Source organism: Neodiprion pinetum, chromosome 2 (assembly GCF_021155775.2).
Source record: "Neodiprion pinetum isolate iyNeoPine1 chromosome 2, iyNeoPine1.2, whole genome shotgun sequence".
Taxonomy (NCBI): Eukaryota; Metazoa; Arthropoda; class Insecta; order Hymenoptera; family Diprionidae; genus Neodiprion; species Neodiprion pinetum.
The window spans coordinates 30,303,396-30,323,318 of record NC_060233.1 but is presented as its reverse complement, the minus strand read 5'-3'; the positions used below and the strand labels follow the sequence as shown (position 1 = coordinate 30,323,318).

The window sequence follows — 19,923 nt, the reverse complement described above, 5'->3', positions numbered from 1 at the left end:
GTAACTCTGTGCTGTCTTGCAATTTTTTTTTATCGAAACTCTCGATACACCCGAGCGCGGAGAAACGATTTTCGTTATTATCTCGGAATGTTAGTCAAGGTAAATTTCTGCAGTGATTCGGTATCTCAGCTGCGTAAAAATTACTGTAATTATTTTGTAACCAATCACGAGAACGAAAATAAATTTCAACCAATCAGGCACAAAATTGGGTGAAAAATTACAAACAGTAATAAGGTACGAGTAGTGATAAGGACTAACGTAATGTAGACATTAACGTTATTGACTCCGAACTCATTGAAAACGATCACATTTCTTGTCGAGTATGAAGAATAAAATTTAATGAACAGATCCACCGTAATTTATAAACCCAACAAAAAGAGAACGATGCCGTTGTAACGTTGGCAGAGATATAAATTCGAATAAAGACTATTGCCAAACGGAAATAACTGATTCTAGGCATCGTAGGTTTGACTTTAAACCCCTGCATGACGTAACGCGCGTTTCGAATATATCGCACAAACGCAGAGAGAGAGAGAGAGAGAGAGAGAGAGAGAGAGAGCGGTACTGCCGGTTGATAGATTGCTTGAAATTCGTAAGGGGCAGGGTTACCGGTTGGATGGGAAACGAGCCATAAATGTTGGGCCAGTTTATGGAAAGGATGCGGGGTAAAGTCCCGTTTCGAATACGTAAACACCGAGATCTGAAATTGAAGTAACTTCCGGAGGAGCGAAACGAGGCAGTGAAAATTCTATAAAGGACCGAATGTACGCCCAACTAACTCGCCGATCTTTTTCGCGGCTAGGCTGCACGTACTTGTAAATACGAAATTCACAGCGATATACCTCGAGAGTCGGTATATCCGCAATGTGTGCGATAAAATTTCAACAGGCTAGACAAACTTCGCTATGCGGACGAGCGCTGCAAGAGGTAGCGTAGGTACTTGTAAATATGCAGAGGCTCAAAGTGTTCTCGCGCGCACGTGTCAGATACACGTATGTACGTACGTAGGTACGTGAACCTTATTTATCCCGTAGACATTTTACATCCCTTGGGTTAAATTCCTGTGAAATATCTGCCTTGCCGATGCGTCGAAAGAAATTGCGCGAGTTTGGGCAATAATTTTGAAGATCTTACAAGAATACCTGCAGATTCCATTTCGTTGATTGTACGTATCGCGGATTTTTTTTTTTTCTTTCTTTTCTTTTTTATAACCAATATATTTTCGATTCGTTTCTAAATATTTTTGTGCTTCATCTTATACGGCGTTTAAATTATAGTCGGTAAAATGAAGGAAGAAGAAAACGACGACGATCAAAAGAAACAACTGGAGAGGAAGACGAGGGCAAAAAGGCGAATCACAGTTTTGGGCGTGTATAGTAATTCATTCGTATGCACGGTGCATAAATAATAACGCATCCTGTCTGCAGCGCGCGTTGTTTAATTATTTAATTTCACCAGGCTCGAATTTTTCGGGTAATTTCATGGTTAATGCTCATTGCCAGGCTTAATGCGAACCCCTCTTCAGATGGGTTATGTTGAAAGGAATTTCACACGTTTTAACTCTAGGTTTGTACCAAACGACAAGGGAGTTGAAGAGCTGGGGCTCCCTGGGAGTGTTGAGGCGAAAAAGTTTAAATGAAAAATATGCTCCGTCGGTAGAACATTTTTTCAACATGGAGATTTCGTCTTCGGTTTTTGTTATAATACATTGCGACCCTCTCCCCCCACCCGTGCGGAATTCAAGATAACATATTGGGCACATTAAATCTGCAACGGATGTCAAAGATTATGTAAAGTCAAATATTTCTCAATTTAAATTAATAGTCGCGATGACCTGCAGGTAGATTATAAGAATGCCTTAATTTATACACAGTCAGGTATTCCCGCAATAAGAATATCTTGACGAGTCTCCGTACAGCTGAATATTTAAAGAATAAGATAAAAATGAAAATAAAAATGACACAGAATAAAGGATAAAAATAAAAACTGTTCAAGTCTTCTCCCCCCGCGTGATTATCAACGCGACGATTTAGCATCACAGATTAAATTTTAATTTATGCGCTGATCAATATGCGGTGGCTATCAATTCTTGTTTGCAATGTAAGCAGCCGGGAGATATTTAAATTCGATAAATACAAGGGTTTTATTCAACTTTACGTCCGAATAGGTTTTACGTCGTAATATTTCACAGGTATCTCTTTTGCTGTATAATCTAAGGTACATAATTTATATTATACATTATTATTTTTTGTATCGTTACACTAGACGCGTTATATTCATTTCGTATAACGAACCGGTATTATTTTCTCAGCATTCTTTGTATTTCACCCTTGATTCGCGCAATAATATTGCAACGCGCGAACGCAACACGTAATTAAAGTATACGACGATGAATATAATAGCTCCTCGGTAGTGATAATAATAATAAGGATAACAATAATAATAATAATAATAATAAGGATAACAATAATAATAATAATAATAATAATAATAATAATAATAATAATAATAATAATAATAATAATAATAATTGTAATGATATAACAATACGTTACGTGTTACTTGATAGATTTTTTTGCACAAATACGGATTACTTACCCGTCCCATTCTCCCCGCTCGGACGTATTCGAGCGTCGTAACGCCCCGGGCCGAGGATGTTGTCCAGGACCTGCTTCTCCTTCTCCCTGAAGTTCACCTTTCCCGACGTACATCTGTAATCGATCGTTAGAAAACACCGATTAAATATTGCCTCGAAACGCGGTGAGGATGACATTATATCCCGAGAAAAGAGTTTTACTCGCTATAGAAGAAGCCTTATCTTTTGTTTTGCACTATTTGTTTTCAACACCGAAGGGTTTTCCCGCACACCTATAATTCCCAAGTATACGTACAACGTACGCGAAACATTCGTATCCGTTGATCAATCGGTAGGTATATGAATTATATGCATATTGTAAAGAAAGCAAGTTACACCTTTCAAGTTTTCACAGAAATTCAATACGATTCATACGTAAGGTTGCCAAGAGAGAACAGTGGTATTGGCCCAACAATGTCGAGAGGCTGAGTGTCTGTCCTTTGGCTAAGAAATTAATACCCTTGCCAAGTTAAGGGAGGCAAAAGCCACCGGAATTACGACAAACAGGTTCGCAACTATGTTGAGAAACGTGGCAAAGAGATACGGAATGGAAGTGAAGATGGAGAGACAGAGGGACGCTCCGGGGAAGACGTTATTGCCACAAAAGACAGACTCGAAATATCTCTCGTCGTGCCTCGAAGGTTGGTCGCGCTTCGGTGGCTAGACGAAAATTTTAATGGTTAACGCGTAAGGCAAAAGCGTGTTGAGTTGTACGCCGGTGTGTTGTATCGTATACGTACATCTGTTATACGAGCGTACATTCGCCAACATGTCCCGCAGTCGTGCTCTTTGAAGTCGGTGAGCTTCTCTGTTCTTTGAAGAGATTCACGCAGTTAATTGTCAGTTTGAAACCAGCGGAAGAGGAGGGAATGAAAAAATTAGGACGAAAATAAAAAGAAAGGGAAAAAAAAAAGAAAAGAAATGAAACAAAAAACAAAAAAAAAATAAAAAAATAAAAAACAGCAACTCTGGAAACCGACGGTCTAATACTCTTTTGGTAAATGAAAAATACCGCGAGCAACTAAACGACACAATTGAATACGAACGAAGGTTGGCAAAGCAGAGCTAAACGGATGCTAAGCGGTTTCAATTATGGAATACACGTATACATATACGTGTTATACAACATTTGCGGAACGTCGTTTGCCTTTTCTGGGTTAATTGCAAACTTGGCCATTCAAAACCTGCGCGCAGCGGGGTGAGCTGAACACGACAGCGCATAACCTCCGTGCTTCGCCTGACGCCTGGATACACATAAAACGTGTAATAAACGAGCGTTCGTTAATATTTCGAGGTGTTCGCTCATCTACGTTCATGCACGTGTGGATGTACGTATGCACGTAGCACGTATGCTCGGCCTTCCGCGGCGTGTCAACTCCGAGGAGCCATCGCAAAAAAGCACCTCCGAAACTCTCGAATTGAACAATTCTCGAACGCCGTTGGTGGAGCCTGGAGCATAATCGCGGTGATGGAATATCGTGGAAAGGTATGAAATAAATTGTCACGTTTGTGAGTTTTACGCAGTTTCGAAATGAGTCTGACACCCAGCCAACTCGATCTGAGTTCATGTTTCTTTGGACACCAGGTGTACCGTATTACAATGTTAAAACCAATCTGCAATTTCTTATCGTCATCCGGCCCCTTTGAATAAACATTTATTTCATCTAGACGAGTGCTTGTGGATTATAAACGGTGAGGCGGAGTAGTCGTGGAAAGATTTGAGGGGTTGATGGATAGACAAACACTTCCGAGGACGACATTAATCACAATAAGCCGATGTTATGTTTTTACGGAATCCGTCAGGCACCCGTGGAGAATGTATGAGGGGTATATTAAGGAAGTGGAGAGCCTGCCCGTTCCATTTCACCGAGCCGCCACACCCTCGACTCGCCTGATTCCTCTTCCTCCGCGTCGTTGCTTCGTCATCGTGACTACCCGGCCAAAACCGACATCAGCCAGCTACCCGATGAACGGATCGGAACGTTTCATCGATATCCAAGCAGCCTGATGTTATTAATTAGAGAGACTATAGACGCACCTATCCAAGGATCCTGCAAACGTGTTTGGTGTGCCTGTTTTTCTCACAACCTCCTCGATTCATTCTCCGATTATCTCACGATTTCAATGGTTCATTTCCACTCGGGAGAAATCACCTGGGCCTGCAACCCCCGCCCGCTGCTCAGTCGCGTCACGGAAGTTATTGACATTCTATGCAGAAACTGGTCGCGATATGTCAGCAAGGCGTTACAGTTGAGACGCAGGGTCATGGCAAAACACAGACCGAGGTGACGCGGGATCGAAAAATGAATCACGGACGTGAACCAACGACCGCCGGCTTGAAGTTTCAACGTTGGCGAATCGGACTGCGGTTTTTCTGGAGAGCGCGACTCGAATAAAGCTTAACAATCAGTGATTGTTGTGCGTGTACGTGCCTGTATGGCTGAGAAGGTTAATCCGTAGTGCATATACCTACACGAAGATTGGCTGCGGTGTACGTTTCCTTTGCAGCGACTTGTATTATGACCCGTGAGAACGGGCCCAGGGCGGTACAAAGCCAACCTTGGTAAATTCCTTCGCCCCCGACCCTCCGTAGAGCCAATTATCAAAGCTCAGAGCAATGCTTTGTGACGATCAAAGCGAGCTTTTTGGGCGAGTGGTGCCACGCAGGGTCTATATATTCTGTATCAGCAGAGTGCAAGGGGCGACGAGACCGGCGGGGGGGAATAAAGAGTGAGAGTGGGACCATATCCAAGATAATAATCAATTACCTATACCGTGCATGCGTCTACCTACCCATACGTATAACTCGCTTTTGTACGCGAATCCTCGAGGCAGACGTGGCTGAATATGTTACGCGTATACTTCAGAAAGGCGCGGCGTCAGTCGTGTACAGGATCTGTCGCTCCATCGAGAAAACAAGGTTAGCACCTATACCCCGGAATACCCGGTTTTTTTAGGGTGGCGAATTCCCGTCTCTTCAATCTCGCAGTTCAGTTTCATTCTCGGGTAACAGCGTGTGAAGTACCGGTTTTATCAGTTAAAAGGATGTCAGGCTCGCTCAGGTGTGGTGCCTTCATCTCGTTCAACAATTTGGTGAAAATTTTATCAAGCATGAGATCTCCGAGTGTAACCCATCACATTCTATACGTTCTTGATGAGGAACGATTCCTCCGTTTCATTTTGTGGCACCGTGTTCACGTCGGTGCGGCTATATAAGTGCATATCAAACCATCGTCTCGAAAGATGAGCTGCCGAGTTTCTAAGTGACTTAAAGGGTATGTACCTTATAAAAAGGGGTATCTCTCACGATATGACACAGCATTTCGCGTAACACAGTTTTGTTAACTCAGCTGAAAAGTCTTTTAAAGTTTGTTTTCGTAACACTGCCTCTCACGATCACATGAAGTTCTTTTTTTTTTCTTTTATCCAATCAGTAGGTAGGTACATCTTCGGAAAAGACCCATCCGTTGTGTCAAATATGAACCTGGTTATGAACTTCCGTTTCAGTGATTTTCTAAACCATGTAATCTTTAATTGGCAAGAAATTTCACTTCAAACCTTGAACGATCAATATTCGCCAAGTTGTAAAAGAGACGTGCCTTTTCCTCGGGGAGACAAATTCTCTCACGTCTCCCCTAATCTTTGCGATCAGTTTTGAAGCCTCTGACATTTTCGAGACGAAATCAGATTTCACCTTACCGTAGTAATTGCGTTTTTCACAAGCTCCGGACCATTAGAGTTTGAAATTTACATACCTCTTAACCGTCTGATTCCCGATAACAAACCACTTTTCTCATTTTCGTTCAATCTAACTGCTGTTAGTGTGTTACGTCTCAGAAATCTTGTTTATCTAACAACGATGCTTCGGGAGGATGTAACATGAGCTCCCGCACCGCTTCAGGGTATTCCAGTGAACAAACATTGGCTAGTCTTACAAACTGGTACTTCTGTTTCATCCATTTCATTACGTAAATACTTGTCTATCGGTTTTGCGAGAAAGAAACGTACCAACCTGTGCGTTAAAAAAGTACGTCTTCATTACAAGTATTTGCGGATGCACGGGATCCGGAAAGTTCAAAGGCGACCCGAAAACCTTTGCTACAAGCGCTCGGGCGCTAGGATTAGGTGTCCGCAGTCACCTGGATGCCAAAACAGCATCCTGTGCTCGGGATGCTTGCATAGACGTGGAACTATAATGTACTCCTACTGATATGTGCACAGCACATGTAGGTACACGTCAGGTGCGGTCGAGTGTTTATCTGGGCGTCGAGCGCCGATGCAGACGCGGCGACGGGGGCGGGAGGCGGGAGGCGGGAGGCGGAGGCTCCAGCCTCCGGGGTATGAAAAAGGAGAGCGTCGACGACCGTCGAAGAACAGGACGAGCGGCGACGCGCGGAGACCATGCAACAATGGCACCCGCGCAGCGAAGTACCGAGAGGCATTGTAACCGCTACAAGTTCGACCGAGGCCTTCAACCCTCTTCGGATTATCTCTGGCAATAAAAAAGTTTGCCCCGCCGAAGCCGGGCGGAGTTTGTTTTCGTATAATCCCGACCGTAGAGCCTATTTCCCGGAAACATTTTCGACGATACCCCAACGGACCGACGCACGGAGACGTCTACCACGCGAGGCGAGGTGGTGCGGTAAGGACAAGACTCTACACTCAATCCCTTAAATTTTTTATCGATGTCCCAACCGCGACGCGGAGACCTTGATCGGCGGGAAACAAGATTTGACAGAGAATCGTGAAATACGGACCCATCGCATCGGTTGGCACGTGACAAGTACGGTCTCCGTTGGTGTTGTTCCGTTATTGTGCTATTCCTTCTCCCACTTCATTCCGCGTCCTGGAAGACACACTGGGGCGATAAAATTCAGGGGCGAAATAAGGACGGAATGAACAATGAACCCTTCATTCCGGTTAAGAAGAAGACACGCTCCTCCCCCAGGAATCGAGATATGAGCTCGTGTTGAACCCGGGCTCAGCTGGTGGTAACCGGTAGTGAAGGGATTACGATGTATATTCATAAATATCCAAGCGTGCGAATTCAGGCATCTGCCCCAGTCGTTGCTTGCTTCACATGTACAAACCAAAACGGTCGTGCCGTAGACCGTGGCGTATGTTAAAATAACCAGCGGGTAACGGCCACACGCCCAAACCGCGGACAGGTACGTTAAGGCGTTTCACCAAGCGGAGGGACGAGGTAAGTTCGTAGGTTAGGGATTAGCCGACTAATTGGCAGTGCGGCTCGTTTTCTACGAACCGATGGTGTTCAGCTACTCGTTGACGATAATACGTTGCGCTGGGATGAAACTTGGTACTGGCAATTAATTGGTCAAAATGCGATGACATGAACTTCATCGACGGATACCTTTGACGAATTATACCTACTCAGACCTGTTCAGTGAAAGCCGTACCGAACAGCACTCGACGACGTTGCTAATTCACTTGAATCCACAGATTCGACCGAGCCGATTAATCGTGCATCAAGGGCCGTGCGGTTGTCGCATGAGTTTCGAAAACACTGTACGAAGCTGCAAGATGTACTCTGGACGTAATGACCGAGTTTGCGAAGAAGAGTTTTCCACATGTACGTGAAAATTATTTATTCTCTTTCTCTTTTTCATTTGAGGTTGAATCACGGAGGCGAAGAACCAATTTTTAGCTATATTGCGTCTGGCTCTGTAGCCTTTCCAGAAAAGGGAAGAACAAGTTGACCACAATTCACGTACGGGCAAATTGATGAATCAATAAACGAAGGGGAACGAAAACCTCTTCGATCCCAACATATCTGGGATTTGTACCGACTGATTTATTTCCTCAAAAAGACCCGTATTCCTAGTTCGATCGTTATGCCATGCCGGGAGGACGGGCATTATTGAATTCCAGATTGACTCCCTCCTTTCCGCTCCCTGTAGGTGCCTCTCGCTTTCTCCTTCCTCTCTCCGTCTCGCTTTTCCTCTTTTAAGGGAGATCACGAACCACTACACAACCGCCTGTCTATAACCTGGGCTGGCAGCCTGGTACCCCACTTACACATTGTGCTAATAATAAGGCATGATGGGTAAACAATTAGCGCGCGCACGAGATCCATCAAGTATAGGGGTGAGCGAGGGGGAGCGATAAGAGGTGATTCTGAACGGGCGGCCGCGAGGGCGAAAGAGGAGTTATACGAGGGATGGAGAAGACTCGAAAAGCAGTTAATGAGGGCGGCGCCGTGTTAATGAGAGGATCCTGAGCCGTACGTCCGGGTTCAGACCCGCGCCTGCCTTCGCACAGCACACGCGTATAATTTAAGCACGACATATGGTACGCGGGATTCCCACAACTGGACGTAAATACTCACAGTCGACATTAATTGTATCGCGCCCGCCAGGAATATCGCGGCTATTACCGAAAGCTCTCTACGATTCGTGTAATCCCCGTTCAAGTGCAGCGACGTGCGGCCGTTCGCATACCCGACGAAGAAGATGTCGCGATGGGAAGCAGAGAAGGGGCTGCGGTACGTGCCAAGGGCGAATCTGGAGAAACTATCCTACCGTTCGTCGGAACTCGAACATCTCTGTGGGGTTCGGCAAGCCGTCAACTCTGAACTGCACACCGCAAATGACTAGGAAATTTATCTCCCGTCACATTGGCGACAGCTGTTGCTGCCCGGGGCTCGGCCTCTTGGATGTAATTTACATAGAAACGGGATTACCGCTGGGATATGTGCGAGCGTAGGTCCGTGCTGTATACGTATGCCGTATACGTGTGTAGAGGGTCGGTTGTTCGCCACCTCGACGATACGGATTTCAGAAAACATTTCTGCTCTCGAATCCACGCCCCGCAGCAACATCGCAACAACACCGCGCACTGTCTGAACCAATCGATGATGCACCGTGCATCGTACAACCTGCAGCGTGCAGACGTCACGTAGTAATCATAGTTGCGAGAATATCGTCGAATATCGTCGAGCTCCGACAGCTCGAATGAATCGATCTCCAATGCCCCGTGATTATTTCCTCCCGGAAGAGATACGGGGTGTGGAGAGGATTCCGTAAAACAGGATGAAATATACACACACACGGTTCGGCTCAGCAGTCGCCGTTGCAGTGTGTGGAACAAAAACTGGTCACCGTCCTACCGGACACCCAGTTTGACCATCGGGTGACCTGCATTCCGACACGGTGCAGGTGGTCACGAAGTAACGCCAGGAATTCGACCCGATCCGCGTCGATACATGTTGCATCCTCAATGGGAATGTCTTGTTTGGTACGTGACGCGATGGTGAAGTTGCAGGAAAATAGGCGGGTATTGCGAAAAAAAACGTCGACGCTTTGCCGCAACGGTTGAAGGGTCAACGTATAAGTTACGAGCGTTAGGCGAGTCTGTATCCACCCCGAGTAAATATGTATGTATAAAGCGTATCTGCGTGTGGAGGTCAGAGTGCAGACCTATACGGTATACGAGGACATTGATTTGGCTTTGCTATCGTGACTCCGGCGAATGCAATTTCCGGCATTGGACTTTTAAATTACGATACGTCGGGTTCCCGGCCTAGCTTCAGCTCAAGACCCCCTCGGACGCTGTCCTTCCGGAGATACAAGATTCTGGTTCGTATACCTAACGGGTCGTGGAAAATTTTGTTGCTCGCTCTCTCTCTCTCTCTCTCTCTCACTCCCTCCTCCCCGCCCATCTCCCTCTTTCTCTCTTTCTCTCTCTCCCGCTCTCTACGCTCCAGATTGTATCGCAAAACTTTTCCGAACCTATACAGCAGGTGGTCTCGGGGGATTATTCACTTCTCCGGTTCTTGGCGAAACGACCGAATTCATGACTACAAATGACCACGTGCGGTCTGGAGTGATTTTATGTAGCGTCAATTCAATTTTAATCAGATTTCCTGCTGTCGCATTTGAATTTGACGAAAGGATTTCGCGCGCGGAACGGTTTTCGTAGTTGCTGATTTTATCCTCTATCGCGATACCACCTCGTCAGATTCTCTCCCGAACCGGTGATTCCGAGGCCAACGGACTGTTGCTACAAGTGCAGACCTTTCATTCGCGCTGGAAATAGATCGTATCGTAAATCTGGAGCTGCTTCTTTGTTCTTCGCGACGGGTTCCCCGGAGAGGTTTCAAGCCTTGGAAATCGTCAAGGGTAATAGCTGTCAGGAATTGAAACGTTCCGAGAGAATTGTGCCCCCATTTAAAAGTCATGTTCGGCTCGTTTCTTCAACTGCTTTCAACTGCGATCTGAAGAGATCCCCGTATTTCACCGTACGATTTCATCGGGGAATCCGGAGTACCGGTGAAGTAATGTTCCCGGAGCAGCGCTCCGAAACACTGGGACTACGTTATTCCTACGTAGGTACTACTCGTACATCATCCGGTACCTACGAGAGATATGATAACCGTGTCCGAGAAGCCAGGTTAGAATTAAGCCACGACTTACTCATCTCGGTGCTCGGGAAGATGGATTGTTTTCCGGGCACACAACGAGTTGATCCTTTAATAGCGTCACAACCACTAATTCCAGGGTTGCCGGGACGACGCGAACGGTAGGCGGAGAAGAAGCGTGCCACCGCATACATTAAACCAAGTTCTTCTGCTTAGCTAGTCCGACGTTTTTATCCATTCTCCTAGTGAAATCCTTGGATGTTACGGCGCTAATTTCACGGCGAAACTGGTCGTCGTCGTCGTCGCAGACATTCTGGTCGTTCGTTTTATTTCCACAATAACACCGCGTCGTTTGCGGCTTGGGGAGACGCCGGCTAAAGGAGCCTAATATTTTCAGCTATAAACGTATTGCGCAATGTTCGAGGGACTTGGGGACTCTCAGACGTATATCGCTGGTGTTTTGACGATAAAAACTTTTCAAGAATCGTGCAACAGCGAATTAACGATACTGGTTGCAAGACTCTTTAGCGGTTTTCACGGCTTCGTGACTCGAAACTCGACTTTGATTACGTTTCTTGGTGAAGAATTGCGAAAGACACAAATCGGTGAACTTGAGCTACCGATGGGCTTGAGAGATAAATCATCTGCGTATCGAACAAAAAAAAAAAAAAAAAAAACTGCTTCCTTTGAAATCTTTTTATCAGATTACAGCAAGCGTCTTTGGGACAACGTGGTTCCTTTTGCTAGAGTCACCCCTGCACAATGTGCACCGACCGTATGAGATTAAACCTGAAGAATAGGACGACTCGTGATGCGACCGACGGAATAATACCGCCCAGCCAAAACGCCCGGAGGTTGATTGCAGGAGGATCGAGGATCGAGGATCGAGAATCAAGGGTCGAGGATGGGGGGATAGCTATTGTCACGCCGAGCCTACCGCGACAGGTTCGAGCGAGTGTCAACATTTATGAGCCAAATATTTACCCACTCGCTTTGTGCCCATCATGTCTCATCACTCATTCTCACCACCGCTACGGTACTTCCGCGGCGAAAGAAAGAGCCGCACAAAGAGTTATTAAAATACAACATATGTAGGCACACACATGGACGCGACGTATGGATCGCGTCCTGTGTACCCGGGCGCTGATTGAAACCTCCTTCCTGGTGTTTCACCCCGGCCTTACATACTCGCACATATACAACGTGTACGTCATACCTGCGCACACATACACGTGGGTACATGTCGCGTTGTTTCGGTCCCCGGGTTCTCTTTCAAATTATAAAACACCGACGCCTAACCGATTGCGCCGGAAGCCCCGCAGATGATCCGCAGGCAGCGCTGCAACCCCTTACACCTGAAGGGGTGGTGAGGTAAACTTGAAATATTTCCGCGGCGCTAAACGCGCTCAGTGTCGAGACGAGCCTCGGGGCCGAGTGAAATATTTAAGCTGGTCTGGTAGCCGCGGGCTGATTTCTGATGAAAACCCCTACGAGACTCCAATAGCCGGATGTGGGCCTGGTTCCGGGCGGCGGCGAGCCATTCACGGCAGGCGTGCGCGACCCTTTACTCTCGCGATTCCGAGGTCGGTGTATAATTCACAAATATCCCACCGTCTAAGTCGACTTTACTCCCAACTGGCCGATCGTTCGGTGCAGGATTGCCGCTACAGGAATAGGGAAAACCCTCCTCGGGGGAAAGATTCGCGGCGCGTCGAGGGCGGCTCGTAAACCGGAATCGTCTACCGCCCTCCTCCGCGGCTGCAGAGTGGTTATTGGATATTGATTAACGTTGAAAATGATCAATCATCGACTCACCTTGACGGATGTAGCAGGGTCGTTAACAACACCACCAGCGGCAGCGTCCCAGGCCACATTGCGGCGGCCTGAAAACAAAAAAGTTAAAATAAACGAATAACATTATGTCATCGAAAATCCGTTTTCGGAGGGACTCCGCAGTTACGAACGTTTCACCTACCCCCGTACCCAATCAACCCCTTAACACCGTCGGAGTAATTGTACCACCTTCCGCAGATCACCCTTTTTTCACCACGGACGGGACACGACTTTCCAACGTGGTGTTGACATTTGCTCTTGAGTACCGAACGATCGTTAAAGTGACAAAGTTACAGTTTATTCCTTGGCCAAAGTCGGAGTAACTTGATTCGTTAAAAACGACGCTTCGAACACTCGATCAAATTCAACCGTCGAAAGTCGAATGTTTTCTGAAGTGAACTTGATTATATGAATTGATATGCGACGTAAGGCATTCGAGAATGAAATTCAAACTTTCGTTGCTCCTCGAAATTATGGTGGTTCAAAATATTTAACAACTTATCCTAAATTTGTTCTATTTTTCTTTGTTTTTCCGTTGTTCTCCGCGGTTTACTCTGGATAAACGGGAGACTTTCCCCCATTCCATCCCCAACTCATTTCCCCCCCCAGGGATCCGCCTTCGATCGAATCGCGACTCGTGATTGGCGTTTGTAATGGATCCCAGCTTCCTTCACCAGGAGAAATTAACTTTCGTTTTGTACCGGCAATTTACGAAATAAATTACCTCGTCGACGGATATCGGATGTAGTGGGTATACATGTATCGTATATCGATCTACGTTAATACCTCTGGTCGCCTAGGCGGCATTCTTCGAGTAGTTGGTAAACCTGGGCGACGTTATTTTTATTTCTTCATTTCTTTTTTTCCAGTCAACATTAAAGCTCTCCTCACATAGCTGGATCAAATATCCGGAGAGAGAGGAAATTTTTCAAGAAATATAAACTAATCCGGCAGAGTGCCGATACGGTCGTTATGGGATCGAAAGTTGGTACGGGTTTGTTCGGTTTGTTCGATTATCCTAAACAAGCAATCTGCAAAATCATCGGTTCGGTCTTACTTCGGTTATTCTCTGGAGCTTTTCCCACACTCGCGCGCTACGCTCTGTTCGAATTTACACTCGCCGGTTTACTTGTTCGCCAATAAATCCGTTTATTCTTTCCATTTATCTCGGCTGACGCGTGTTTACGCTATCACTTCAACTTCTTCGAGGTTAAACAGACTTTAACTGCCTCCTACGTTTCCAGCATACCGCAGCCACAACCAAACCCTGTTTAATACCGAACCATCCGACATTTTCGGCGATCTCGCTAACGGTCAGTAATTCGAACCTCGTAAGTAACGATCTTTTTTACGTCCCGTATCACTCAATCTTGACGAAAAAAAAAAAACAAAGATCAAGTTCTGCACGCCGAATCGTTCAAGTTGCCGAACAAGCGGAGATATTAAAAATTATCGTACGAGAAAAATCAGAAGGGATTTCGCAAAGCGAGTTTATTTATTTACTTACTGAAAAGACAGTTGAATGACGGTTTTCTTTAACGAATCGGTAAAACATTCCGACAAGGCTTAGAATTATAGCGTGAGGTTTAAGTCACTTATCTCAGCATAAATGTACATGTTTAGAAAACAATCGTTATTCCGCAACTTTTAGATTATTTGAAATTCAGTAGATCGTAATGATGCAATAGATACTCGTATCTTGAATACCTTGATTTAATTTGAAGTAGGTAATTCTAAAATTGTAAAATAGTGATTTTCCACACAACGTTTCGTTACGTTAACGTCAATAACTGCAACCTCGTACGGTGGGATCAGTCGTTACTCTCGATTGATGCCTTCGACAGTTTTGACGTATTGATTTCGTCAGATTTTAGCAGCATTGTGAATGAAGCGTTGATAGTTCCGGTGTTTGTTTTACCGACCATTTCCCAAATCGATGAAACGGAACGATTGACGTGATATTGTATGCGAAACGCGTCGAAAACCAAAAAAGTTGATCATCTTTACTCAACGAAAATATCCCCAAGGACTTCTGAGCATTTTACTGTTCTAAGAGGTCGTGGAGATAGACGAAATGGTCTCCACAATTTATTCCGAGAGTACAAACTATCAATGATTATGCGAATAAAGAAAACTGTAATTCGTGCATGATTAATGAAGATAAATTTCCGGATGTTGTTCAGACACAGTGAACAAAAACAAAAACTTGCCAACTCTCAGCGTTTAATCAGGTCGCACAACAAGTTGAACCCCGTCGAGTGATCGCCGAGGTCTTTGATTACACCTCCGGTGATTTGAAAAGCGACGTTGGCCGGATTTTGATTTCCCTCTGTAACGAGGACGAAATGAAAGAAAAGAAAAAAAGGTGAAAGAAAAACAAGGAAAAGGTGAACTTGAGATCGCGGTAGTCAAGAACCTGGGCATTGAATATGCACATTACCTCCAGGTGGGTGCGTATTACATACGTATAAACGTAATACGATGTGTAAACGGGTGTTGCCCGAGCAGAGGAACGACGTCGAGGAAACCAGGGGCAACCGGGGACGAGGAAGGGGCGGATTGCCGGTTGCCTGGTAACCATCGCTGCGAGGACAGACGGACGGATGGACAGGGTGCAGGGAGGTCGGACAGATGCGGAAACCCATACGAAGAGAGAGAGAGAGAGAGAGAGAGGGAGAGAACTACGCCTGGCTATAGGCGCAACCACCTACGTTGAAGATGTGTCGAGTGTAGACCTACGGACTCCGGTCAAGAGTGTCGATAACGGAAAGATTGAGAAACAGGTTGTACATTCGACGGCTGGATTATAAGCTGTACCCCTCCTAAGTTTTATGAGGAAACTCCGTACCCTTGGTATTATGGGTGATTACTGGTATTGCTTGATGAAGATCAACATCTAATTTCTACAATTTTCGATGTAAATGGGGTTCGGATTTATTAGGACGCGGTCGAACGTCGCTGTTTTTAGGAACGATATGTTTCTTGTTCGTGAAATTGACTGTTTTTAACGGAACGTCGATTCCAGTGCCATGAATTCAATTCCCCTCGCGTGTCTCCTTCACAGTTTGTACAACGGAAGATTAAAGCAACGCAAAAAATATCCATCACTCCATTGATTAACTATATTACCGTAATGTAAGCTTGTCAGATACTTGCGGAATAAAATGATATATTTAGTGTTCGAAAGAGTTTATCACATTCTCGATAATGACTGGTTCGTGGCGTGTCTCCGGGAGTTTTATGAGGTGTGATTAACTTGTCGATACTGATTTCTCAGTTACCGAGGAGAAATAACTGACTAAGGATTCAGCCCACATAATTCAGTCGCGATGTTTTGTCGATTTGACGATTACCAAAATGAACAGAACTACCTTATTTCGGAATTTCCTTCATTCACCATCCGCCAAAAGGCCGTGTGCATTTGGTCATCTCCCATAATTTCTATGTTACATCAGGCCGCGAATTTGAATTTTCATTTTACGCGTTAGTGGTGTGTGTACCATGTTACCCGTATGCCACTGAAAGTTACACCGGTGGACCATCCCTCTCATGTTTAGATGAGGTTTGCATGTTAAAAAAAATTATTGTCCTAGCGTCAAGCCGATTTCCATGTACTTGCGCTATTCTCCTGGTACGTTATTCCCCTTGGACGTCAAAAACAAAAAAAAAAAAATCTCAAATGTACCGAACATTTTCAATGTTCCACTTCAAAAAATATGCCGAATGAATTATTCTTTCTTAATAGTACCTATGTTAGTTTTTACTTGATGTACTAAATACATTCTTTAGCTGGTGGTAATTTTCTATAAGCCCCAGATACGTTTGTCGAATAAAACTGTGAATCTTCATCGAAACGGTCAAGTAATTAATCATTTGACACGTGTTGTAGTGAAAATTAAATTGTATGTTTAGGCGAATTTCAGGTACATAATCAGTACAAAATTACAAAAGTACAAAATTGTTTGCTAGTATTACTAATTGTATACTGTTTGTTTTGTGTACTAAATTTTATCAACTGAATCATCCATCAACTAACATAACACAAATTAATTTCACCCGACACATCAAATTATCGCAAGAGTCGCAAAAGAAAATGTGTCCAAAAAGAATATCCGTATCGACGAATACCAGATCTTCTGGTTACAATCACAAAACTCAATTCCATTTTGCACCCAAAATAATATTCTCCGGTTATATTATGAAGAAAAAAAAAAGAATGAGAAAACTTAAAGAGTTGAGTCAACTGTGCAGCAATCAAAACTACTAACGTCGATTCAACTCTATCGTAGACCAGATGCACTATTAAAAACGCGCGCGTTCTTTTCCGACAAGATCTCAACGGGCAGAGGCTAGATCCTAGATCCTGGATGCAAAGGTGCGCTGGAATCGGTCGAATTCATCGCGGCGTTTCATTTCCAGGTTTTTCACCGTGTTCCCCGGTCCCCAGCCGCAGCTTGATCTCTCGCTCCCGCGGACGTGAAAAGGATCCTGAAAGGGAGCCGGCCGCACTCGCCGAGATGAGAGGGTCACGCTGAGTGATGAATCGACGACAGGGGGACATTATTTGCCCTCAAGGATGATAGCGAAAATATTACAACCAATTTACACCTGCGGGCCTTCGTCCATTCTCCGCTTCCCCGAGTCTCCGGGAGGCAAGGATCAAAAAATAATGAGCTTCGAGTGCTTTTGAGATGTACGTGCAAGTTTCGATCGATCGAGCTCGAACGGAAAGAGCACCAATAATAAATAAACGAGTCGATGCAGATCTAGCGGCAAGCAGCCGTAATACCCGTACTTTATTGATACTTAAAAAAAAATTTTCACTTTCTTTTATCAAATTTAATCGATTGGAAATTCGGATACGTGGCTGAATTTCGATCAGCGTTACAATTTTCACGTGATCCTGAGGCAGGTGATACTTTTCTCCCGAGTTACCGTAGCGAAAAATTCCGGACTCGTTGTAAAGTGACAAAAATGTAACGCCGTCGTGCAGTCAACGAGGATCGGACGTGGAAGCGGAGAAAGTGAAGAAATTGAAACAAAAATGTTCACTTCGCGCCGACTGTCGGTGATCGATAACAACGTACATGAGTTGCCGAGATAAATCTCTCGCTGGTAGTAAATTCTCAATTACACAGGAGTGTTTCGAGATTAAAAAAGTAACCCTCAACGGCTTAACCAATCAAGGGGGCGGGGGATGATTTTTATTTTCGGTTTCAATTTCTGTCTACCGAGAGCTCGGCGCGTGCTCTTCACTCGCTTGATAATCCGCCAATTTCGCGTTCTGACGTAAAACGGATATAAAAGAAGAAAAACAGAAAATCTGTGAGTATCCGGTGTCAAGTATCATCCTGCGATATCCGGTTACAGGGAATTACTGCGAACAGCGGGTATTTGAACGAGTGAAAAAAAAAAAAGAAAAAAAAAACGTCGGGGTTGAAAAACAAGACCATATCGTCAGGCTGAAAAGACGAGACTCAAAATGCATAAATTAGCGGAGGACGACGAAGAAGGGGTTGAAACCCCGTCGCCTTTCAGCCCTCGCCGCGTTAAGACGGACTTTCGGGGCAATTCTGCAAACTGTCACGTTTCTGAGAAATCCGTTATACTGCCCCCATCCAGCCCTAGTCTGCGTCTAGTCGAGTCGAGTCGCCTCGCCCGCCAACTTCAATTGCAATTATAACTAATCTAGGGTTGCCTGCAGCCGCTGCAGGGATGATAAGCGGCGAAATTAGCCCAAAGTCTGCTCAATATGTGCCGGTAATAAGGTATGGAGGGCGTTGCTATAGTTCTGCTAAGTACCTAAAAATTTTTTGCGACTGACCCGTGAAATTCAATATTGAATATTATTCAAACCCCGAGTACAGATAATTTGTCTGCAGGAATTTATTGTATATTCGTCGTAGATATTAGGTTCTCACGTAAACGCAGCGCTTGTATTAAGGTTGGAACGCCTTTTTTTTTTCTTTTTTTTTTTTTGGTAAAATTATCACTTTTTGCTAATTTTCTGATGAAGAAACCGTACAACGGATCAATGGAAAATTTGGCACACGTAGCTATCGTTTGATGAAAAAAAAAGCAATACGTTGAATAATTTTTTGTTTATAACAAAAAAATCGATCTACTTTTTTGGATCCATCGATATCTTGAGATCAAAACATCATCGAATCCTCAATTTTTTTTTTGCTTCGTCAAACGATAGCTACGTGCGTTTCAAAGTAGAACGTTCTTGGGGTTTTGTTGCAGAGTTCATGGGAAGAGCCAAATCGAGCACAGCGTCAACTGGGGATTATCGCCCATCGAGGGGGGTGGGATGTGTATTTTTGGGAGGAAATGATTTTTAATTTTTTTTTGCGAATAGATAAGAGACAAATTAATCCACGTTGGAAATTTCGCATTAATCCGTAGCACAGTTTCTTCGCGAGAAAATTAGAAGAAAGCGAGAAATTTCTCAATGAAATGGAAATCCCCTCTTAAAGTCATCAGGAACGCTAATTGGAGACGAAAATCTTTGATCAAATTGACGAGTAATTACCGATCCGAGCAATTATCGATGAGCTTTCGGTCCGATATAAGGTTGATGCGTGGATGCAGCAACTGTGCGTGTATTTGAAGCGCGATGTTTGATGTCGAACGAGAGAGTGGCTCCGGTTTCCCTTTGTCGACGGTAATTGTTGTTTCCAAATTAACAACCACAGCGTGAACAAGGCGGCGAATATTCTAGTATCAATTCCAGTGAGTTTACTCGGCCATCGAAGTTAGTTTAAGTGCCGGCTTAATAAGGTTCCGGAAGTTATAGGGACGCGGCGCCGCGACGCCTGGCGAATCGTGGCTGCTTTGTAGATTGCAGATTCCAACTGTATAGTAAATATATATGCATGCGATAGAACCCGCAGCTAGGCATCTACGCCCATATTTCCACCCTGCAGTGCATACTTGAGCGTCTAGCATGCGCGGAGCCGTTGCAAATAAGCTTTTAACTTCAGGCATCCGACGGATCTGCGCGCTTTGATTTTACCCGCCGTGCGGAAGATTCAAACAATTCCGCCCAACTGCTCCCGGATATATTTTTCATTTT

General features: G+C 44.8%; 1 protein-coding gene across 4 annotated transcripts in view; it reads right to left on the bottom strand.

Annotated features, from left to right (window-relative positions):
* GluClalpha (glycine receptor alpha 1) overlaps nt 1–19,923 on the bottom strand; it is a 101,161-nt gene that overhangs the window by 47,139 nt on the left and 34,099 nt on the right. For 3 of the 4 annotated variants that reach the window (XM_046610712.2, XM_046610711.2, XM_046610713.2), the window contains exons 2-3: nt 12,828–12,895; nt 2,599–2,711 (exon numbers count right to left, since the gene is read on the bottom strand). In XM_046610712.2, the coding sequence (XP_046466668.1) occupies nt 2,599–2,711; nt 12,828–12,886 (172 nt within the window). In that variant the 5' untranslated portion in view covers nt 12,887–12,895. The remainder of the gene's footprint in view (nt 1–2,598; nt 2,712–12,827; nt 12,896–19,923) is intronic. The other variant, XM_046610715.2, reaches the window with a different exon arrangement.